We start from the raw sequence: 21,122 nt of genomic DNA, 5'->3' as shown, positions 1-21,122 counted from the left end.
ATAGATGTAATTTTTTAATCAAAAAAATTACATCGATGCCATTCCAAGAGAACACCAGAAGAATACCAAAAAATGTTCTAGCATTTTTCTATCATTAGTATGTGAGAAATACATATTTTTTTAATAGCATGTTGAGTAGTGTTATTCGGCACACTTTCATCTCACTATAGTCTGACTTTCGTGCCCACGTGGCTCATTTTTTTTTTTTTAAAAAAATAAAATTATATGAAAGCTTTCTAATGACGCATAATCTAAAACACGCATGGTTTCCCCTCTCTCTCTCTCTGGCCGGCCGTCCTTACCAGCACTGGTACTGGTAAGATTTGGACCAACCCATCTCTCTATCTCCGGCGATTTCTGCTCCCCCCATCGATCTCTCTCCCCCCTTGCATCTGGCTTTTTTTTTTTTTTTTTTTTTTTTTTCCCAATTTTTGGCGTGCTCTCCCTTTTTCAGGCATTTTTTCTCGTTTTCCAGCCTACCGTCCTTCACCCGATGAAAAATTTTGGGTGGCAGTGAGTTGAAGATTTTGGGTTGGGAGGGAGAGTTTGAAAATTTTGGTGAAAATGTTTTCAAAAAAGGGAATAACCTGTAGTGGAAATGCGGTGATGCGTGTTTGATAAGCTTTCATAATTTTTTTGTTTAAAAAAAAAAAACATGTGCCACGTGGGCACAAAAATCGGACTATAGTGAGATGAAAGTGTGCCAAATGGCACTACTCCATACTTTTTTAATAGCATTTATAAAAAGCACGCGCTTGTAACATACTTCAAAGAACATATCTCATTCTTAGAAGCTTATATTTCGGAAAGTTATGTCATACTTTCTTGGTTTTGCACGACAGTTCGGGACGGCAACGAGCGGCGAGCTTCAGGGTTATGTGATTAGTTAAAATAAAAAATAATATAAAATTGTTAAAAAAATATTTTAATAGAGTTAAGAAAAATTTTAGAAGATAAGATGTATAGATTAGTGATTTTGAAAAGTGAGCAAAAAAAGTAAATTTCAACTAAAATTTGACTAAACTCTCTTGTATACTCTTTTGTGCTCGTATTCACGGGTGTGTTTAGACCTTTTCGACTCCCTTCTTTCTCTCAGTGGCCTAACCACTTCCAGTTTTCTTGGAGTTATCTCTGGCACTGTTTCCTTGAATTCTTGGGTGACCAAAAACGTACTCTTCTTTGATATCCTGATGTTGTTGTCCACATTTGTACGAATTTGATTCTTCACTTGCTGACTTTGAGTCATTCTGGTTGTGGGTTTTGGTTTTGCATTGGAGTTTTCACCAACCCAGATACCATTCTCTCTTTTGCATTACAATTTGATACTTCAATCCGTGGTTTGGCATCACTTTTGTTGTGGGTTTAGCCCGCATCTTCTACGGTTAGTTCTCTTTTTTTCTATACGACTGTTGATTTGTTTTGCATTTGTTGCTCCTATTCTTTGATGTGGTTGTTGTGAACATTTTTGGGAGAGCTTGTTGATTTGATTCGGGGAGCAAATTCTCTAATGTTCCCGCACTAAGTTCTAGAATGGCTTTTGGTATAGTTTTTGGAAGTGTTTTTGGATTGATGTATAAGGAGTGTTGTTCTTTTCTCATTAAATTTTCTTCGAGTGTGCCACGTAGAATTGTTTTCAAGCTAAGATCGAAATCTTTGTTACGCTGAAATTTGATTGTATTCTTTGTCTATCCTGATTGTTTTGTTTGTTATGACCACATGTTGAGGAAAGAAGAATGACTGGTAAAGGAATTGCATACTTCTGGGTGTTTGTCTAGTTTTCAAGAATTGGATTTTACTCCTTTAATATGGGGACCTGCATACCACCCTGTTCTATGCCATCTAGTACTCCAATTTCAGTGGGAAAACTAGCCTCTCCAAGAAGGAGAAATTCGAAGGAGCCTCAAATGTGTATAGGTAGTTCCATGAAGATAGTTGATAGGAAGAGTAGTATGTGCGGTAATTGCCAAAAGAATGTGATGGGGTTCTCTCGCTTTGAATGTTCCTTTAACTCTCAAAATGTTATCCCAAACCACCGTAAAGACACTTTTTGGAGCTGCTCAGAGGTGATGAAAACGATATGGTTTTTAGTGTGACGAAGGAGAGGTCCAATGAAAGTATCGAGGATGGCTTAAGAAAGCCCTTCATTCCAAGTGACTACAAAGAAGCCAATATCAAAGTTGTCGGTGTTGGGGGTGGTGGTTCTAATGCTGTTAATAGAATGTTAGAGAGTTCAATGAAGTGTGTGGAGTTTTGGATTATTAACACAGATGCTCAAGCCATAAAGATGTCCCCGGTTTTCCCAGAGAACCGTGTACAAATCTGCTGGGAGCTTACTAGGGGTCTTGGTGCTGGTGGGAACCCATATACAGGCATGAATGCTGCCAATGAAAGCAAAGAGGAGGCAATAGTGGAGGCGCTTCGTGGTGCAGACATGGTCTTTGTAATAGTAGGTTCAAGTTATATTTGATATGGTTTTGTAATATAGAATTTCAGAAAATAAAAATAGATCCAGGAAAAGGATTAAGAATTCTTTTATTATCCCGTGTTTGAAAAGAAGAATAATTGGTCAGCAGAAAAATAAAAAAATAAAAAATAAGAACTTTTAATTGAGGTTTTGGATGTGACCATGTTATCGGATTACTTGCATAATTTGTGCGTGAAATTTGGTGAGAAAAAGGAACTGTTGTGCCCTTTCTCAGTCAGGGCCCCTCTAATCTTGAAAGTTGAAACATGGTACATCTCACAATCATCAACAAAAACCTTCAAAACTAGTTATTGTTCACGAAATCTCCCATTGAACATCGGAGGATTATTTGGGCCCTCAAGATATAGAAATCTGGTGGGAGATCTCTCAAGCAATATCCAATTCTACTTTTCCAATTATATGTTGATGACCTAATTAAGGTTTGCATGTCCTAGCATTAGATGGGTCCATGAGGACAAGTGGCATGTAGGATTGCCAAAATGTACAAAATGATGCATGTGAATGCTTAATATTGTGCACTTGAAATGTGATGTTCTTCAGGGTTAGGAGAATGGTCCAGGAAGCCATCTTAAAGGTTTGTCACTTCGTAACTGTTAGCAAGACTACACCTACCCTTATCATTTAGAGTGCCAGTGAGACTCTGCTTTGATCTCTCCACATGGTTGGCCTCAGTCACATAAGCGCCGTCACCTGAAATCCGTTCAAGCTTTTCACAATGTTCTTGAGGTTCTTAGTCTGGGATGGACATTAAGGGGCTGGGAACAAATAGGTTCCTTTCCTAGCTTGTGCAATGCCTTTCTCCCTGGTTTTTTCTTCAGAGAGTTGCAGGCTTTGTACCCAGGACACATGCCATCCTAAGTATGATTGATACCAAGGAAAGGTTCACACAGCTTACAATCTTTAGTGGGGTCTGTTCTTGTCTTGTAATTAGCTGCATTTTTACTTAGGTTTATTTAGTTGGTTGCTTCGTAGATGGGTGATGCTTAAGGATGTACCATAAAAAATGGTTGCATCTGAGTGCTAATCAATGAAGTTTTGTAATTAGATCTCTCTCTCTCTCTCTCCCTTTCCCTCTCTCTCTCTCTCTCTCTCTCTCTCTCTCTCTCTCTCTCCCACACACACACACAAACACACGCAACAGTAAAATACAAGGGTTCATGACATAGCAAGGGCTTGCTTGATTAAAAGTTGATGTATGTGTGTGTATAGAAGTTGGTGTTTGTGAGCAATCAGATGTTATGGATGGTTAAGAAATTTAATGTGTCCAAACTTAGTAAGAGTTTGCTTAGATAAATTTTTTGCATGTGTTTGTGTTTGCTAATATATCTGCTTCATTACACATTTCTGCATGTATAGTTTGCCACTAGAACTGTGCTATTACCCCTTTTTTGGTATAACCCTACCGATCCATATCTTCTAGCTGCAATTAAGGGCGTTTATGAAATTATGTAGAATTTGTGTATGACATATTTGGAATCTGCCTAGAACACTTGTTTAGTTTGCCAATGCTCCTAAAAGTTAGAATTTTGGAGTGTGGTTCATGAAGAAGGGGTCTAGAGCTTGTAGATTGATTAGGGTTTGAATGGACGGAGTTTGATGGATAATAAGTTGTACTAGATTGTCAGATATGCTGTATTTCTGATTTTTTATGAGGTTAGGAAGCATTGCTTATTGTCAAGAAACACATTCCCATTTACTGTTTATAACATTTAAGGTACAGTGACATGTTTTTGCTTTCACTATAATACCGAGTAAGGCGCACATTTTAGTAATATAAGAGAAGGGGGTTGTACCACCTAATTATGCTTGAACTCTTCTGATTTTCCCTTGTGGGGGATGGACGAAGCTTTTCTACAAAATATGAGAATTACACTGCTGGAAGTTCTGGGCAGTGGCTATTCAAAGGGTTTTGGGATATATTAGGATGAGAGCCTCGGGTGGAAAAGGTCAAGGGGCTAACATTGATGGAAAACTGAAGTGAAAAAGGTCTGATTGTACCATAACTAAGAGAGTGCAACAGTGAGTCATTGAAGAAGGAGAGTTAGTAAGGAAATTGGACATTTGTGCCTTCAATCAAAAGGATTATAACCTAGTACTGGTCTCACTTAAATGGGGGCCCTAGAAGGGATTGGCTTGGAAATGGTCCCACTTTTCAGCATTTTTTTTGCATGATTTTTCTACTCTCAAGACTCAAAGGCACGCACTTGCTCTTGGCAATTCCAGACTCTTGCCATTGCACCAGATGAAGGCATTGTGCCATCGAAATAATGAATCAGAAGTAGACCCTGGAAAATGATTAATAATGATGCTGCTGTCTTTATCCACTACTTTTAAGTCGTGAAAATAGATTCCTTTGTATCTGTTAGTTTTGTTGTTTGATTGGTTTTGTTACCTTTTCATATGAACTAAATCTGTAGGCTGGAATGGGTGGAGGAACCGGCACTGGTGGGGCTCCAGTAGTTGCAGGCATTGCAAAATCCATGGGTATCTTGACTGTTGGCATTGTTACAACTCCATTCTCTTTTGAGGGACGAAGGCGGGCAGTTCAAGCTCAGGAAGGAATTGCAGCTCTAAGAAACAATGTTGATACACTGATTGTTATTCCGAATGACAAGTTGTTGACTGCAGTCTCACACTCAACTCTAGTAACAGAGGCATTTAATTTGACTGATGATATACTTTGGCAGGGTGTTTGTGGTATCTCTGATATAATAATGGTACAGAATGCCAAAATAAATTATTACATCAATTTTTCTCTTTGGCTCCCTTATTACATGTGAGAATTACATAGATCTGTTTTAGGATTTCTAAAGTGTTATAGTTTGAACCGGCTTCAAGATGTTCAACATTCATAAATTGTTTTCCCCTGTTTAATTCTTTTTGCATGTATACTGCCATGTTTACAAAGTTGTTTGTAACTGACACATTTCAGTGCTCCTGTTGTAGTACACAGTTCTACTACTAAAGGACCATGTTCTTGGAGTTACGCAAAATACAGAGTTAAAGCTGACTTAAAGGCTAAATTCAATTTGATTCATAGGCCTTCTACAGGCCTGCCGATAGTCTTGGCTGTAAATTCACTCCCTTAAATTCCTCATATTTAATGCACCCCAAATTAGTAATAATAAATTCTTGTTTCTTATAACTAATTCGATAAATTAATGTTATTATTATTATTATTTTTTTTCATCAAATTGACTTTATTTTTGTGAAGAAATTTGGTTATTCATCTCATTGGCTACAAGAATTGTATTAGCCTGATCTTTATGTATCATATATTAACTATATTATGACTGCGTTCTTTGTTGCTTCTTAACTGTGTTTGTGCAAAGTCCATGCAAAGATATGCAAAAACTATGTAAGTGGGTGGGTGGATTTAAGGTATACAGAAATACACATATTCGGAGCTAGTTTGGTGTCTTAATCTTGTGGACACTACAACTTATGCTCTAGTACATATGCAGAAAAGGACCTCAACCTCAAAGATGTCTATTGACTTAATCTCAAGGTTTGTAACTTGCAGATTGCCAAATATTTTTCTTTAAAAAAAAACTAAGTGTATTTGCTGAGGGGAGTCTCAAAGTAGTGAGCCTGCTATAGACCTGCTACAGGGCTTTGGTTGCATCAATCATTCAATTTAAATTGCCTTATATTGATCTGATCTTTTAGCTAAATGGATTTTGTAACTTTGGTTTCCTTCTTTGACTATATTTGGAAATTGTGAATTATTTAATTTCTCTCCTGATGGTGGTTGGTTACTTACATCACAGGTTCCAGGTCTAGTCAATGTCGATTTTGCTGATGTGCGGGCTATCATGAAATATGTTGGTTCTTCTTTAATGGGGATAGGTACTGCAACCGGTAAGTTTGAAATTTTGAACTTTCTACTTGGTCTAATGTGACTACTAGAAAACAGAAGTTATTAACTTACTAGGAAAAAAAAGAAGAAGAAAGAGAGAGAGAGAGAGAGAGAGAGAGAGAGAGAGAGAGAGAGAGAGAGTTAAGGAAAAGGAAAAACTCAAAAACATTGAAATTTTAATCTCGTTTGATATGAATTATGATTATTTGTAAAAAGAAAAGGGAAAAATCATATATATAATTGTTTTGTACTTATTAATAAAAAGAAAGAAAAAAATTGACTTACTAATTGTGGCTTGTTCCTTTTATTTTTAATTTTCCTCCTTTTATGATTGTATCGTGACTAATTTCATGAGCTTTCTTCATGATGCCTGCCTCTGTTTTTAAAATATATGTATTTTTTGCTTATGTTCTAAGGCTTTTTTTTTTTTCATAGTATTCTGACCTAGAACTCACAAATTCACCCTAGTCCAAGTGTCAGATGCTTGGTACTATAAAGCTATCCATTTTTGTTGACTAAAAGGAAGAACATGGCAAGAGATGCTGCATTGAATGTCATCCAATCACCTTTGTTAGATATTGGAATAGAAAGAGCTACTGGGATTGTGTGGAACATAACTGGCGGAAGTGATTTAACTTTATTTGAGGTGGGGTTCCCTTATGGGATCATGATCATTCAATCGTGATGTATCTATGTCTCCATTTTAGAAGTTCTTTATATTTTTATTTTGTTTTTTTTAAAAAAAAATAAAAAAATAAAAAATGGGTGGGGTTGGGAATCCTTTTTTAAAACTTTCAATCTGACTTGCTGCATTGGTACAATTATTGGTGCTTGCATTTGATTCTATATGAATGTTGCTTTCTGCTAATATGAAAAATGGACTTCTGGGACTTGGGGCTACTTAGTGATGAGATTGTTAATATAATATAATCATAGATAATTTAATATTTCAGAATGCAATTTATGATTTCCATTATGTACTTGTAAAATGTAGCATGTGCTTTCCGCATAAATTGCATAAATTGTAATTAAATGTTATAATTTTGAGAAGCACAAGAAACTACCACACAGACTGTCATGTGCAAGCATTGGAGGTTATTCAATTGTAAAGATAAGTGAAATCTTCATAGTTCTTGATTATGCACTTACAGACTCTATGTAAGCACAGAGATCCTGTGTCTTATAGGCGCAACGAAAATTAGTTATTGCATAATAAAACCTGTTATATAAGTTTGTGTAACCTTGGTATTTGACATATGTTGGATATTTCAATATAGTGGTTCAATCTCAAAAACATTAATATAATTTGTTAAATCACCACTTATCTAAACGCTTAAGTTGATAGAAAATAATGAATTTAATCATTTAATTAATATTCTAACACTCTCTTCACCTGTGGGCTCAAACCTCTCCTTAATAAGTTTGACGTAACACGTGGAATATAAAATTGAATGAAATGTAAATTATGCAATCATAATTCAAATTCAAGACCATTGCTATTGTATCATGTTAAATTACCATTTATACCAAAAGTTTAAGCTAATAGAAAATGATGAATTTAATCATTTAATTAACATTCTAACATAATTCGAAGACCCAAGCTAAGAACCAAGGAAATAAGTACTTCATTGTATAGCTAAATATTATTTTGCTTGTTTCTATATCTCCCTGCCTTATAACCTTATTTTAGTGTATCCAACTTAGAGTTGGGGCAAGTTTAGTAGAGACATAACTGATGTTGTTTGACTCGATATTGCAATTTCAGGTGAATCCTGCAGCAGAGTTTATATATAACCTTGTGGATACCAGTGCAAACTTAATATTTGGAGCAGTGATAGATCAATCACTAACTGGCCAAGTAAGTTTGGAGGAATTAGAAATATCCATTGTAATTTTTCTATATTTGATTCGGTTTGGATTTGTCCCATAGGTTGATTTTCTATATTTGATTTATTATACATTTTTGTAACAGTTTGATTTGAACAATTCTAAAACTCTTTGATAGGGATGAGGTTTGAACCCTTTGGTAACAGCTCACCCTTCCTGCAAAAAAACCTATTAGTGCAATTTAGTGCATGTTATGCATCAAATTGCTTCTATAGTTATCAGCGAAGCTAGGATTTGTTCTTGGGGGAGGGGGCGGACTAATAATTAATTAATATAAAATAATACTTCGTGAAATAAAATTTAAACACTATATGAAAGAAAATGTTTTAAAAATATTCTCGATGTATTTTAAAGTGAATTTTATGTTTCAGTTTTTACTTTATTTATATTCTTTTACAGTATTATTTTAACTAATAGTTATGTTGACACTAATTCAAGAATGCATATTCTAAAGAAGTTTTTTTTTTTATATTCTACACCTATATTAATTTTCTTAAGAACATGAATTGATTTTAGGTTTTCTGACACAATTTCCTTATACAATACAAGCAAGCAAGTTATATGCGCCTAAAGTGTGTTGTAGCCGCCACTAAAATATAAGTTTATTTAACACACTTACACAATACAAGCAAGCAAGTTTAGTTTTCTTATGTTTTTCCTCTTCTTTCTCAAAGATGGATATTTTTTTGCTTATAGGTCAGCATAACTCTGATTGCTACTGGAGTCAAACGCCAAGATGAAAGTGAAGGGAGGGTAGGTTCTCTCTTTCTCAATTAAGTTCAAAGAAATGCTACACGAACTCTCTCTTTTACACTCCCAAATGTTTACTCCCTAATGTGGCAATTCCCATGTCAGATTTACACTATAATGTGTTTTAATCTCATCTGCATACTCTCTTTCTGCAACTGTCACACTAGGGAGTAAGTACTTGAAAGTGTAAAAGAGAGGGTTCGTGTAGCTTTTCTCTTTAAGTATAACATTATTGCTTTTTTGTCTCACATTAGTTTACTCTCTTTGATCTGGATAAATGCAGAAAATTCAGCTTGCACACGGTGATACTTCCTTGGGGATGAACATACGTCCCTCTTGCACTGAAGGTGGTTTAGTGGAAATCCCCGAGTTCTTAAAGAAGAGGGGCATCCGCTCTCACTACCCACGAGTCTAATTTTTCTTTGTTTTTTGTTTTTTTTTATTATTATTATTTTGGCAATGTATATATCTGTTAAATTTTTGTATTTTGGTTTGTCTTTGCTCCTCTTCCAAAACCATGGTCCTTACCAGGTTGTATAGGACACCATGAATAAACTGTTTTGAAATTACATTTTGTTTCTATATAGTTGCAAGATTTAGATTGCATCATTGATCAATAAAAAAGAGTGAAGTAAATTATTTCAGTTTTGAATTTTTCTAATCACAGATTCAATTCACTTTTCTCATCATGTGTTTTCATTCCTTAGATTCATTGAAGGGACTTATTTACTCACTTGAGATTAAGGGATTTGATTTATTGTCAAAGATACACGTGACTGAATAAGAATTGTCTATTATCATTATATTTTTCAAAATCAAAATTTAAATTCCTCATGTCACACAAGAGAAACTGGAATTTAAAAATATATTCTGATTAAAAAAAAAATCACAATATTAATTAAAGTCTCTACTCTCTAGCAAACAAACATGTAAAACAGAAACATTCAAGTATTAAATTAGCCAACTATACACCTAAAATAAATTAAGGGGCCTAAGGAATGTAAAACCACAGAGAGACTCCGAGCCATTTAGTGAAATTCTCAAACTCAACATAGTTACTCTCAAAGATCATGGTCCTCCTACAACCTTGATAGCAGCAGCCTCCTCTTGACAAATCCAAAACAAACAAACAACACCAATAATCTATCAGAATGATTAAATAATTACATTTCTGTATAACTTAGACAATTTTTACACAACCCCAAAATTTAATACAATTCTAACACAAAATTAGCGAATTAAGGTTAAGAGTTAAGGGACGTCCGTCACACTTACACATGCAAACTCGACACTAGCACAACATAAAATTAGTGGATTAAAATTGAAGGGTCTGACTCGTAAATTAAAATTGATATATATAGTTTTATATCAATCATGCTTAGACAATTCTTAACACTAATAGCAAACCCAACCCAACGTTGAGACTGGCTTAGGCACAAAAACAATTTCCTCCACACATTTTTAACATTCAAACAAGTCATGCACGTAGCCCAAAGGAGTCTTAAAGTTAGAAACGCTCCGTTCTCTCTCATCATTTTCCTCTAAAAACCCAACAACCCCGGCTCTTTGGGTGGAGGGAAGCACTCTTCCCTCCCTTTTACATGTTACTAGCATCTTCTGCGGTAACCTCCTCATCCAATCATCAACTGCATCAATGGTCTGGGAAGGGAAGCCTTCAACTTCTCTGCCCTTCCTTTTTTGAACATTTTGCCTCTTTTGAGGTATCTACAATGCTAGAGTTTTTTCTAGCAAAAATTATGTTTTTTTTTGCACTGCTTTTTCTCTATACAGATGGTACCGGATTGCTCTATCTTTCTCTACTGTGTTTTTGGTGATTTTTGGTTTGGTTGTTGGTTTGGTATCTTTGGATCTAGATCTATGATCTACTGTCAACTATTGCCCGACACTCTTCAGTGGGATCACTGGCTTCTTCCGTATCCATCGATGGCCACCGCGACTTCTGCCGACATCCATGCTCCGGTGCATGGCCTGCACGTGCCAGGGAGTTTGTCTCCCTTTTTCGGCGTGTGATGACCACGTTTTTCCTTCCACCCCTTCCCCAGCTTGGTTCTAGGTGGTTTACGATGATTTCTAGTGATATTTGCTGGAGCGAGGCTTCCCGGTGGTGGCGCGTGTCTTCCACGCGCCGATGGCTTCCTCTCCCCAACATCATCCGGTTTTCTATTGTTTTATTATCTGCTGTTTTTTTTTTATGTTACTTGGGTTTTTGTTTCTTTTTTTGGGAAACTACTGTATTTGAATTTGTGTTGGTTACTCTCTTTACTGCAGTCCTATTTCTGGACTTTAACAGTGTTGTTATTGTTTTAGCCATCTTTTGGTGGTTGTTGCAGGTCTCAAGTAGGGATGCAATTGGGCTTGTCTTGATCAGTTTTCCTTTCACTTTTATAACCACCTTGTGCGGCCCCTTAAAAGAATTGGGTCATTTATTTGTCTCATTTCCTATTCTTTGTTCATATCGCTATGTTGTTTTTGTTTGGTTTGAGTTTATTGTTGGAGAGCCCACCCCTTTTTCATTATTTGGATTAACCATCTTCTCTTTCGTTCGGATCAGAAGTGGGACGGATCTTCCCTTGTAACCCTTTCCCTCAATCAATTAGGAAAAAAATAAAAAAAAAATGTCATGCACGTTGCACAATAGTGAAGGAACCCCACAAATAAACTAATAAACAAAACAGAGGAAGTGATATATATACCTTGGTGATCAACTCTCTCTTCCTTTAAAACTTCTCTTCCTTGGCCTTAACGCGCTTGACCTCAGGCCAAAGCGCCATCCTCCTGGCGGTCTTGGTGTAGGGGTTCAGCTTCAGCAAGGCGTTCAGATTCTTCCGCGGGTTCTTCTTCGTCGTTGCCCTCTTCACCTCCTTCTTGATAGGCCTCACCAAAACCTCGTCGAAGTTGATAATCCTAGAGAGGTCATCGATCACCATCTTAGCCCTCGGCAGCACGTACCCCCTTCTTCTTCTTCTTTGATGGCTTCTCGAACGACCCGTAGATGGAGTCTAGCCTCTCGAAGGCTGACTTGGTCCAAACCACCAACCGCCCAATGTGACCATCGGGAGCCAGCTTCAGTAGGTTCAACCTCTCCACATTCACAATGTCAACCTCAGGAATGTTTCGGAACGCCTTCACGAGCCTGGCCTCCTCAGTCCTGTAGACGATCAATGGGCCCTTCTGATTGATATACCAGCGGTTTCACATCTTGCCCTTTCCAAGACGAATCGTTTGTTGTCCTTGGCCTTCTCTGCATCAGAATAGGCACCGATCTTCTTCAAGACCTCTGATGAGTGCCAAATATTGTGTATTTGACTCCTTGATTTACATTAGTTAGACCTTTAGCCTTGTTATTTTCTGATGCTTTGGTTAGTTTTTATGTTTTTTATGTTTTGTTGGTCAATAAGTGAGAAATGGCAAAATTCATGTGAAATTGCTTGGAAAATTCGAAAGTTCTGAAGAACTCGATCCATCGAACTTAAATTCGATCGATCAAATTTTGCCCGAAGTCGATCGATCGAAATTTCTCAGAACTTACTTTTGCAGAAGCGCGCCAGAACACCCAATCAGGAGCTTCTCCATGACAAAAAACAGTTCTCCCTCTGATTTTCGCAGCAGAACACGTTGGTTTCGTGTTCTTGGTTGTCTCTAGCAAGAGAGGAACCCTAGAGGGGGCTAGAAGAGTCATTTTACATGGGTTTCTAGCCCTAATTTCTTTCTATAAAAGCCATAGCCATGCCTCCTTGTTGGAAAGTTCAGAAAACAGTAGATATGTTTTAATTTCGTGCATTTTATAGTGTATTCCAGTAGCTTTTATTCTTAGACACTTTCATTTTGTAAAGCTTTCCTTTTATTTCCATGGTTGTTCTTCATTTTCTTGTGGTGTTCTTAGTCATGGAAGGCTAGTAACCTCAACTAAGGTTGAGGATGAAACCTTTCCATTGATGACACTCACACTCTTGTTATAATACTTGCACATTTGATAATATATCATATTTGTTATTCAAGTTCTATTCATTTAAATGCTTTATCTTTTGCAATGAATGTGGTTGTTGGTAGATATAGGACATTTAATGTGTTTCAACCGATGGATACATTGTTTTATTGGTTTGAATGATGATATCCATTGTGATTTGTTCATTGGATGGATACATTTGATGATTTGATTTCAAATGGGTACTCTTTGTGATTTATCTTTGAGTTGGATTCATTTAATGGTTCTAGAGAATGTGGTTGAGAAACTTGAATGGCACCTTAAGCTTAATGTTCTTTGGGTGTTCAAGTGAAAACCAAGAGTGTGAGTTGTTGGATTTGGTTTGGTATATTCCTTAGCCTTAGTTCATTTTAATTTGCATATTTCATTTCATCTCTTTAATTTAGTCTTTTATTCTTGAATCAATCCTCAAACTTTTGGAACTAGGTTAAAATGAGGTTGATTAAACAAGACACCAACATGTGACCATTTCCTTGTGGATTTGACCTCGCACTTGCACACACTATATTGCAAACGATTCGTGCATTTGCGAGTACTCATTAAAACACACATCAACCTCGAGAGCTGTCAAGGTTTTCTCAATGTTCTCGGTGAAGTCGCTTATGACGAGGGACAACTCAATGATGGACTCGATGCGATGGACGAGGGCGAGGATGAAGGACGGGACGGCAGAGGCGGCAATGGCCAAAACAACGTCGTAGCACTTGAGATTGACGTTGACCTTGTGGTGCCAGCGTCGCCCAATCTTTGTGGGGGCAAACATGTGGCTGCCACGACACATATTGCCGAAGGCGGCCTGGCTGGAGTGGTGGGTGCCACCGTCGGGGATGCGAGGGATGCAGGACACGATGAGCCTGGTTCCCCATGACTCGACAGAGATCTGGTGGCCCGCGCACTTCGACATGGCGTAAGGTTTGCAATTTTTGACATGACTCGCGAATTCGAAACAAATAGGATACAAAGTTATATGATTTGGGTTTAGGCTAAACATGGTTTACTCGTTTTATGATATGTTTATAAACGGGTTAACCCGCGGGCGACCCATCAACCCGTTAACCCGTTTATGACACGTTTATGACCCTTATAAACGTGTCGTATTCGAGTTTCATGTCTTAACCTTTTTAGCTAATCGTGTCAGGTTCAGGTTGATAGGCCAACCAGGTCGATCCAAACCCGACATGGTAACCCGTTTTGCCAACCGTAGCACTTGTTCTTTAATAGGTTGGCGTGAGCAAACTTGACGACGTTGGGTCACATTGGAGCCTTCATGATATTTGGTAGGTGAATGGTGGTGGCAGAGTTTGTGGCCATGTCACCTTCGAGTGGTTGGACCGTGACAAGAGGGCATGCGGCGGCCATTGCTGCGGAGTGTGTGAATGTGAAAGAAAAGAGACTAAAACGCTAGTTTTACTGGGTTTTATAGTGAAAACTTAGCTTTGGCGGAAATAGGCTTGATTTGGTGTCTTATGATTCTGTGAAAAGTTTTCGAGAGAGAGATCGCACAAAAGACACAGCTAGCTAGGATTTTGGGGGGGAAAATAAAATATTTATAGATTCACGAAAACGATATCATTTTAAGTATGCGGACAAATATAATACAAATAATATGACGTTTTATAATTGATTTTATATATATGTATGGCCGAGTAATGTATATACTACACTCATATTGGCATATCTCATCATTATTGTACTAGGATGATGTAGCAGTGACGTCAATCAACCTTTGAATTAATCCTTGTTTAAAAAATATAAAATATAAAAAAATTGATGGGTATAACCATACCAGCCCAGTAAGACGAGGATGTAGCATATAGTGTAGACGGGTTGACAACAAATGGAAAGTCGGATTGGCAGAGTTTTGCCCGCACTTTAAATTTTTTCAAACTATTGTTCCCCCTTCCATTCGAATGTGTTACTTATCCAACTATTTCATATTACTTTTAGTTCAAACTTGATCTATGAACAATAACGTAAATGTCATTCTCTGATTTTTTTTTAACAAACTCTCCATTTGACAAAATTGATAGACAATATACATTACACAAATTACAAACTTAAACTCCAACCTAAGAGTACTATTACACAACAAAACTAATTAAGCTTGATCTTTGAACATGTTCTTTGAAACCATGAGCAAACAACATACATGAAACAAATTACAAACTTAAAATCCAACCTAAGCCTATTAAACCACAAAACTAAACTTGAAATTTTTGAAGTTTGAACATGTTTTCTAAAACTATGAGGCAAGCTCGTTACAAGCATTGAGATTTTAAAATTCAAAACAATCGCTCAAACATTGTATAACGAGTATTTGAAATTTCAAGACAATCACTCAAATATTTTATAATGAACAAACCATAAAAAAACTATAATATCTAAATATAAAATCCATTCACATTGGCATAGATGTTCAAGATTAAAAACATAAATTACATCCATGTAATCATCATATTATTTTTGACATTACATAACCAACATTTCAAATTGTTTGCAAATACACTCCAACAGACTATTTATCTCACTCTCTACTTTTTTTAAATATTATTTTTTAATGTATTTTTTTTTTATTGTGAAAGTTGAGGGAGATGGAGAGAGAATGGAGAGAGAGAGAGAGAGAGAGAGAGAGAGGGAAAAGAGGGGAGAGAAGAATAAAAAATACTAAAATATGCTACTGTAAACTTTAATATGAGAATTCATTATAACAAAATTGATGAAGATATTATATTTTGAAACATCTGCCGAAGAGATAAAGTGACTCATAATAAATGCGAAGGACATGTTGGAGATGCTCTTAGAGCTCAAAATTCATCGTTTTCACCTCTAAAACTTCATTTTAAGTTATTTTCTACCATTTCTAAGAAATATTTGTTTTCTTGAGACGACCAGAGTTCTATTTTCCATATTTCTACAAGATATATATATATATATTACTTTCTTCATTATCTCTAAATTTTTAATTTTCTTCGACCTATATTTTTCCTAGGTATTGCAAGGGACAAAAGGCATAGAGAATTCCTAACGAAAAAGCAGAGGGAAGGGGAATTCCCAAAATTCCCTAATTGTAGGGAATCCCAATCCCTGTGACAATTAGTATAGTGTTTTATTAACTGAAATTTCTTACAAATCAACTTCTAAAACGTACATGTATTCCTTGCATGTGAAAATTACATATTTTTTTAATAGCGTATACTTTTCACATGTTTTTTGAATTGTTTAATTAAAAAATGCATGTTGCTTTTAAAAATTAGTTTTTAGAAAATTTGTGTCCTTGTTTTATAGCTCTTAATAACCTATTATTGGCGCCAACTTTATATATAACTATCATCACCATTCCCACTATTTACAGCCACCATTATCTTCATTGAAATTTATTTTTTTCTTCCATTTATTTATTTTCTTGGTCCTTTTGACTCTTTTCATAGGTGAAGCTTGTGAGTCCAAGACACCCTGGGTTGATTTTGTGAGCCAGACAAAGGTTCAAACCCACAAATCTAGGCCCTGAATACAAATTGGGCTAACTTAGCCCAAACCCATCCACTCCGATCTGAAGCCCGCCAAATTCCAGGAAGCGAGGAATTTTCGTTTAGGGTTTAATGGCTTATCACCCATAGTAGTCCTTCGCTTGCTATATATACTCTCATCCGGCCGCCAGAAGCCCTAGTTAGGGTTTCTCTTCAACAGGTCTTTATTTTTCACTCGCAATTCAATTTTCTCCATTTTGAAATTATTTGTTGCTTCGTTTCCTAGGTCTGTAACTCCTGTTTGTATCCGGAGAAAACACGGGGGGAATTTTTTTTTTAATGTCTTGACAGTGGTACCAAGTTTTCGTTTCTCCCCATATGTTTATGTTCTCCGGGAAACCAAATGGGTTTTTGATGTTTTAGCGTTCCAGTTATTTATTTTATTTGATTTTAGATTAAATATGTGTGTGTGGCTTTGGGTTTTGACGTGTTATGGTTTTGTTTGCAGAAGAAAAATCTTTTTGTGGGTCTGTGCAGTAAAAGGAGTTTCAAAGATGAGGTATGTGAAATCTCAGCTTGTGGGTTGTTTTTATATCGAATAATGTTCTGTTGGATTTGTTTTTGGAATTTTATCGAACAGGCAATGTTGAAATTGCAGGATGATTAGCAATGCTAATTGTATGATTGATTTTTTCTTTTGTGCTTAGCATGTGAAGTTAATCCATTTCTGTAATTTGGATGAAAATGTACTTGTTTAAGATTTTTGACATTGAAATTTATTAGTGGTTGAACCTTTTCTTTTTATGGTTTTTGTTAAAGAACTTTGTTCGGAAATTTTCTTTGCATTAGTGGTAGAAAGTTTAGCCTATATCATGGTACAATTTAATTTGTGAATGGCACTAGGTTATTTGTGATAGTATTGACGTTATTTTGTTCCTTTGGGGCAAAGCTGTAGGTGGAGGTTGTCTGTATGTGTAAATGAAGTTTTTGTTGCTTGGGGCTGTGATCGTGTAGAAGTTTCTGTCTGGGCAGAATTATGTTTGCGATGCTGTGGGTAGTCATGTTTGATTAAGACTCTAGAACTGGAATGCTGTTTTTAATTTGCACTTTGGAAATCATTGCCTTGTTACTTTTTTGGTCCTGGTGTGTTTTATTATTGTGCCCTGATTAAAAGAGGAAGTCATCAGGGTGATGCTTTTCAATTTGTCTGATCTGACTCCTTGATCCTTGTTTTTACAGTAAGCTTTCAAGTGATACCTTAAAAGAGTCTATCACCATACTTATGGTCGGATCTAAGGAGAAGAATCGTAAGTTCACTGAGACCATTGAACTCCAGATTGGGCTGAAAAACTATGATCCTCAGAAGGATAAGCGTTTCAGTGGTTCTGTTAAGTTACCGCACATCCCTCGTCCCAAAATGAAAGTGTGCATGCTTGGAGATGCTCAACATGTTGAAGAGGTAATGATGCTATTCTGCTTGGCTGGAACAAATAAATTAAAGCAGTATTTTTTTTGGTTCCATGTTAAATACAAGTTTCTACATCTATTTATATTGTCTGAACTGTTAGATTTCCTGATGTCTTCTAGATTTAATTTGCAACATTCTTTTAATTTTTAAATGATAGTACTGGTTGAGTTGTCTCCGGAGCGTATTATTATCACTTTGAGCTATGTGGACTTTATTAGATATTTTGTGAATGAAATCTGGCAAGAACTTAAGACAAAATTATTTTTCTTCATATATTTTGTGACTTGATTTGGTGGATAGTTATGAAAGATATCTACGATCAAATGCTATACTTTTTAACTTGTAGTGTGCATATCAAAATTTACTTTTGTCAGATTAAAGTGTAATCTACACTTCAGGAAAAACTAGGACAGGTATCTGAGACTGAAATCATACAGATTTCAATTGCTTACAAAGTGATGGCGAGCAATACATTTATTAACCTATGGTGGTTTGTTTTAATGTTTGGATATGCTGCTTGCCCCAGCTACATCACTAGTTACACTGCTTGTACAAGCATTATTTGTTGGGTTTTTTTTTGGGTGGAAAAGCATTTTTTGTTGGTTGCTATTGGCCCTAGAGGTTTTAATTGATTACTGGGTGTAAGTACCCTGATAACATTTTTTTTTTGTTAAGTAAGTACACTGATAACATTCTTCTAGTTTTGTGAATTATTTTAGAATGGCATACTTGTGTATTGTCTTCTAGTATATAGTTGAGGGATGTAAAATAGGTCAAGTAATCTTCTTGGTTAGTTGCAATTGTTTTCTTTTGTCTATGTTCAAGCTTTCTAAGTAGTGTACAAGTGTGTGTGTGTGATGTGTGGTATTTAACTTTATCGTACGTTGAGTTTTCCTGTGCTTTTTCCAACTTTCTGCCTGCTTCAGAATAATTCATTTTTCATTGCTATTGATTATTTATGATTGAATCAACTCATCTAGTTTCTAGATATAATATCTTAATAATGAAATACAGGCTGAGAAGATCGGTTTAGATTATATGGACGTTGAAGCATTGAAAAAGCTTAACAAAAACAAGAAATTAGTTAAGAAGTTGGCGAAGAAATACCATGCCTTTTTAGCATCAGAAGCTGTCATCAAGCAGATCCCCCGTCTTTTGGGCCCTGGCCTCAACAAGGCAGGCAAGTGTATTATGTCAATGAATATTACATCTGTGGTCCTTTGAAATTGAACTATATTTTCTTTTTTGTTTTATTCATTAAAAATATATCTTCTTTTTTGTTTTGAACATGTTATTTGTATGTCTTCTCTGTTGTTTGCATTGTTGACTGATTTTTGTGATGTATATTGTTCTTAAGGAATAATATATATCGTTCTTAAGTAATATATATTGTACATGTGTAATTCGTTCATTCTACCCACTTTTTGGGTGAGTAGTTTGTTCGCAATGTTGTGGGTTAATTTGAACGTGCATACTGCATTTCATTTTATGAACAACTGTGACAATGAATCTTCTGTAGGTAGGCTTTTTAATCTAGCCTTTGGGGGCGTTGGATATGCATTATATGTTTTTATTGATACCCTTTTTGGAAATGTAGGGAAGTTTCCAACTCTTGTTACTCATCAAGAATCCATAGAGTCTAAAGTTAATGAGACTAAGGCTATGGTAAAGTTCCAACTGAAGAAGGTGCTTTGCATGGGAGTTGCTGTGGGCAATGTTGCTATGGAGGAGAAGCAGATATTCCAAAATGTTCAGATGAGTGTTAATTTCCTCGTTTCATTGTTGAAGAAGAATTGGCAGAATGTAAGTGCTATCTGTTCTTTGTGCTTTGTTCCTTTCCATAACTGAGTTCTGTTAGCCGACCAAGCATTATTTTAGTGTTCAGTTAAAGTTTATTATGCAGTTCTTAGGCACTGACACTTTTTTTCCCCCATTGTTCTAGTATTTTCTACTAGTAATTCTGTTCTAAATTGTAGTTTCATCGTTACCTATCTCCTGTTTCTTTAGGATGTAGATTCCTATTTTCTTAGGCCCCATTCTATGTCAGTTACTTGTACTTTCCGTGCAATTGAGAAATTTGATTCTGTTGCCTTGTCCTATTCGAACTTGCATTTCACTTTGGGCTCTATTCATGGGGGAATAATATGAAATAAGTATTGCGATTTGGTTCGTTAAATGCATATAATTGGCCCTGCGAACCTGTTGAGTTTTACATTCAATTATCTGATTTACACCCATCCTATATCCAACTCACTCACACTCAGAGAACAAAGTTTTATTCCAAAAGATTTGCCAGCAGGACATTCTGCTCTGTACCATTAACTTGCAAAAATAAATTGGAGATCATTGTTTTTCAAGAGTGCATTCCTCTCCTATTTCCTCTTGGAAAACTAAAGGTTTGCATTGTAAAATCATTTTTGTTGTGGGTTCTAACATATTTTATCGCCTACACCTTGACTGCATCTTATTTATAGCATGTAGTGTGTTTTGTTCTGGGGTCTCTTCCCCCCTTTCGGTTTTCACTCTAATGGAGATGTTGATGGTGCTTTTATTTTACCTTTTCGAGAATTGCATGCACGGTTTTAACTTTTTCTTTATGGAAATCAGGTGAGGAGCTTGTCGTTGAAAACTACCATGGGGAAGCCAGTCCGCGTATACTAAGATGTTGGGGAGGGAATTTTGTAGTGAGCTCATGGGAGCTATAGTACTTATAACTTCTTTCTTTGAATGTCAAGTTTTCCTCTTGGTTGGGCTGTTTTACCTTGTGCTGTTCTTTGAATGCGTAGAAGCCATGGTGGTAGACATTGTTGGAGAGGTGAACCAATTTTTCACTCTCACTTGCGCTATATCACATTGTTGAATTTTACTCTTATATTTTGGCCCTTTAATTTCCCATGTCTACTCTGCCCATGGTATATTGTATGAAGGAAGATACACAAATCTCTCCAGGATAATTGTTAGGCAGTGAACACGACCGTCCGGGGTCTTGATGTCTCTCCTCTGCTTAACTATGAATTGCTTATTTTCGAGCGAAAGGTGCCTTAAGCCGAGCGAGTCTGAGTATTGCATGCGTCGACTTGGCTCGGCTGTATCAAATATGCAATCAACTTGTTTCGAACTTGAGCCGAGTTTTGATGCCTTTTGGCTTGCCAGGACCCGTGCCATGTTTGAGCTTTGCTTGAACTCGACAAGGGTCCCCC

At 36.3% G+C, this 21,122-nt stretch overlaps 1 protein-coding gene and 2 pseudogenes across 1 annotated transcript; 2 read left to right on the top strand and 1 right to left on the bottom strand.

The window, feature by feature from the left end:
* The first annotated feature begins 1,805 nt into the window (after window positions 1-1,805).
* Window positions 1,806-9,396, top strand: LOC133876705 (cell division protein FtsZ homolog 2-1, chloroplastic-like; annotated as a pseudogene).
* Window positions 9,397-9,972: 576 nt separating this feature from the next.
* Window positions 9,973-14,800, bottom strand: LOC133876704 (large ribosomal subunit protein uL4-like; annotated as a pseudogene).
* Window positions 14,801-16,573: 1,773 nt separating this feature from the next.
* LOC133878222 (large ribosomal subunit protein uL1) lies at window positions 16,574-20,817 on the top strand. The gene is made up of 6 exons (XM_062316755.1): window positions 16,574-16,674; window positions 16,963-17,013; window positions 17,694-17,913; window positions 18,937-19,102; window positions 19,520-19,725; window positions 20,530-20,817. The coding sequence occupies exons 2-6, from the start codon at window positions 17,009-17,011 to the stop codon at window positions 20,581-20,583; spliced, it is 651 nt and encodes a 216-aa protein (XP_062172739.1). The 5' UTR covers window positions 16,574-16,674; window positions 16,963-17,008; the 3' UTR covers window positions 20,584-20,817.
* Window positions 20,818-21,122: the final 305 nt, after the last annotated feature.

Source organism: Alnus glutinosa, chromosome 9 (assembly GCF_958979055.1).
Source record: "Alnus glutinosa chromosome 9, dhAlnGlut1.1, whole genome shotgun sequence".
Lineage (NCBI taxonomy): Eukaryota > Viridiplantae > Streptophyta > Magnoliopsida > Fagales > Betulaceae > Alnus > Alnus glutinosa.
The sequence above is the reverse complement of the archived record's forward strand: the minus strand, read 5'-3'. Positions and strand labels throughout refer to the sequence as shown.